The sequence below is a fragment of the Cynocephalus volans genome, chromosome X, assembly GCF_027409185.1.
Source record: "Cynocephalus volans isolate mCynVol1 chromosome X, mCynVol1.pri, whole genome shotgun sequence".
In the NCBI taxonomy this organism is placed as follows: Eukaryota; Metazoa; Chordata; class Mammalia; order Dermoptera; family Cynocephalidae; genus Cynocephalus; species Cynocephalus volans.
In genome coordinates this window covers 166,983,154-166,984,442 of record NC_084478.1, presented here as the reverse complement: position 1 = coordinate 166,984,442, position 1,289 = coordinate 166,983,154, and the positions used below count along the sequence as shown (strand labels likewise).

At 56.8% G+C, this 1,289-nt stretch overlaps 1 protein-coding gene across 1 annotated transcript; it reads left to right on the top strand.

The window, feature by feature from the left end:
- The first annotated feature begins 406 nt into the window (after positions 1–406).
- On the top strand, positions 407–1,030 carry LOC134368530 (spermatid nuclear transition protein 4-like). Its single transcript, XM_063084968.1, has 2 exons — positions 407–505; positions 695–1,030. Exons 1-2 carry the CDS (start codon positions 407–409, stop codon positions 1,028–1,030), a joined length of 435 nt encoding a protein of 144 aa, XP_062941038.1.
- Positions 1,031–1,289: the final 259 nt, after the last annotated feature.

The following is a 1,289-nucleotide window of genomic DNA, read 5'->3' as shown; positions in this document are numbered from 1 at the left end:
GGTAGGACACACAAAAACCAGGTAATGGTGAAGGGTGGGAGAGGACAGAATGAGCCACTGAATCAGGTGGCCGTGGGGAAGGGCGTGGAGGAGACACCCTCTCCTTGCCTTGTGACCCTCCAGAACTGAACAGTGAGGCGTGTGGCAGGTCTGTTTGGAAGGCTCTGAAGGGGTGCTAAGGAAACGTTCCCTTTTCCAGCCAGGGCACCTTGGCCTCCCCCCACTCCCAGAGGTGTCAGGATGGGCCATTGTGATGTCTAAGCCACCCCTCCCTGGACAGGGCTAGAGGGGCTGGGGGAGGGGCTTGCTGACCAAACAAAGCCTAGGGTGTGGCTGCTCATTGTCCTGGGCAGGATATATATAGGGAGGCCAGGGGCCCTGGGACAGACCACTGGGCAGTGCTGACATGGCGAAGGAGACCAGGACACCACAGCCCACCAGAAACACCAAAGCGGGGAAGGAGAGGAAGACCCCCTGTCCACCCAAGTCCAGAGGAAAGGGCAAGGTGAGATGACCACCCAAGCTCCTTCTCATCTTCCCCTTGACCCCTTTCTCCCAAGACCCCTCCCCTGTCCTCGCCTGGCACAACCTCCCTCAGCCCACACTCCTTCCCAGGAAGCCCCTGTTCCCATGCCTCCTGCATCCTCTTCCCCCAAACAGTTGCCCTTCTGTGATCGCCCTGTTGTCCTTCCAGGCGCCCAAGACAACCTTGAAGCGTAAAAGACCCCTCCAAGGGAGTCTGAGGAAAAAAGCTGCTGCAGAAGTGACCACCCTCTCAATTCAACCCCCAAAAGGGAAAAAGCCAACACTATTCGGCCACTATCACCGGCTGAATCAGGAACTGCAGCAAAAAGAGCTGAAGCAAATCCGAAAGGACGAGGAGATGCCCAGCACCTCAAGGGACGATGAGATGCCCAGCACCTCAAGGGACGAGGAGATGCCCAGCACTTCAAGGGACAAGGAGATCTCCAGCCACTCGAGTGACGAGGAGATCTCCAGCAACCCAAGTGATGGCCCGGGCAGCTACTAACTTAAAAGTGAGACCAGAGACCTCAAAACCACCTGTGAAGTCTCCAGAGGGCTGGCTGCCGGGTAATGGACATCGAATTTTACACTGACGGCACACGATGGTGACAAGTAAAATAAAATTTGCCTATTGTGACATATAGTGTGTGTCTGCATGTTCTGTGATGTGGGAGGGGGAAGGAAGGGAAGAGGCAGGTGTGGGAGGGGAGGGAGGGCGGTGGGCCCAGCGGACTTGGGGTCAGACAGACAGGTCCACTGTTAGG

Excerpts from the sequence above, each read along its gene's own strand:
- LOC134368530 (XM_063084968.1), top strand. The coding sequence starts at position 407 with ATGGCGAAGGAGACCAGGACACCACAGCCCACCAGAAACACCAAAGCG. Across the intron at positions 506-694 it reads AGTCCAGAGGAAAGGGCAAG|GCGCCCAAGACAACCTTGAA; the intron begins GTGAGATGACCA and ends TTGTCCTTCCAG.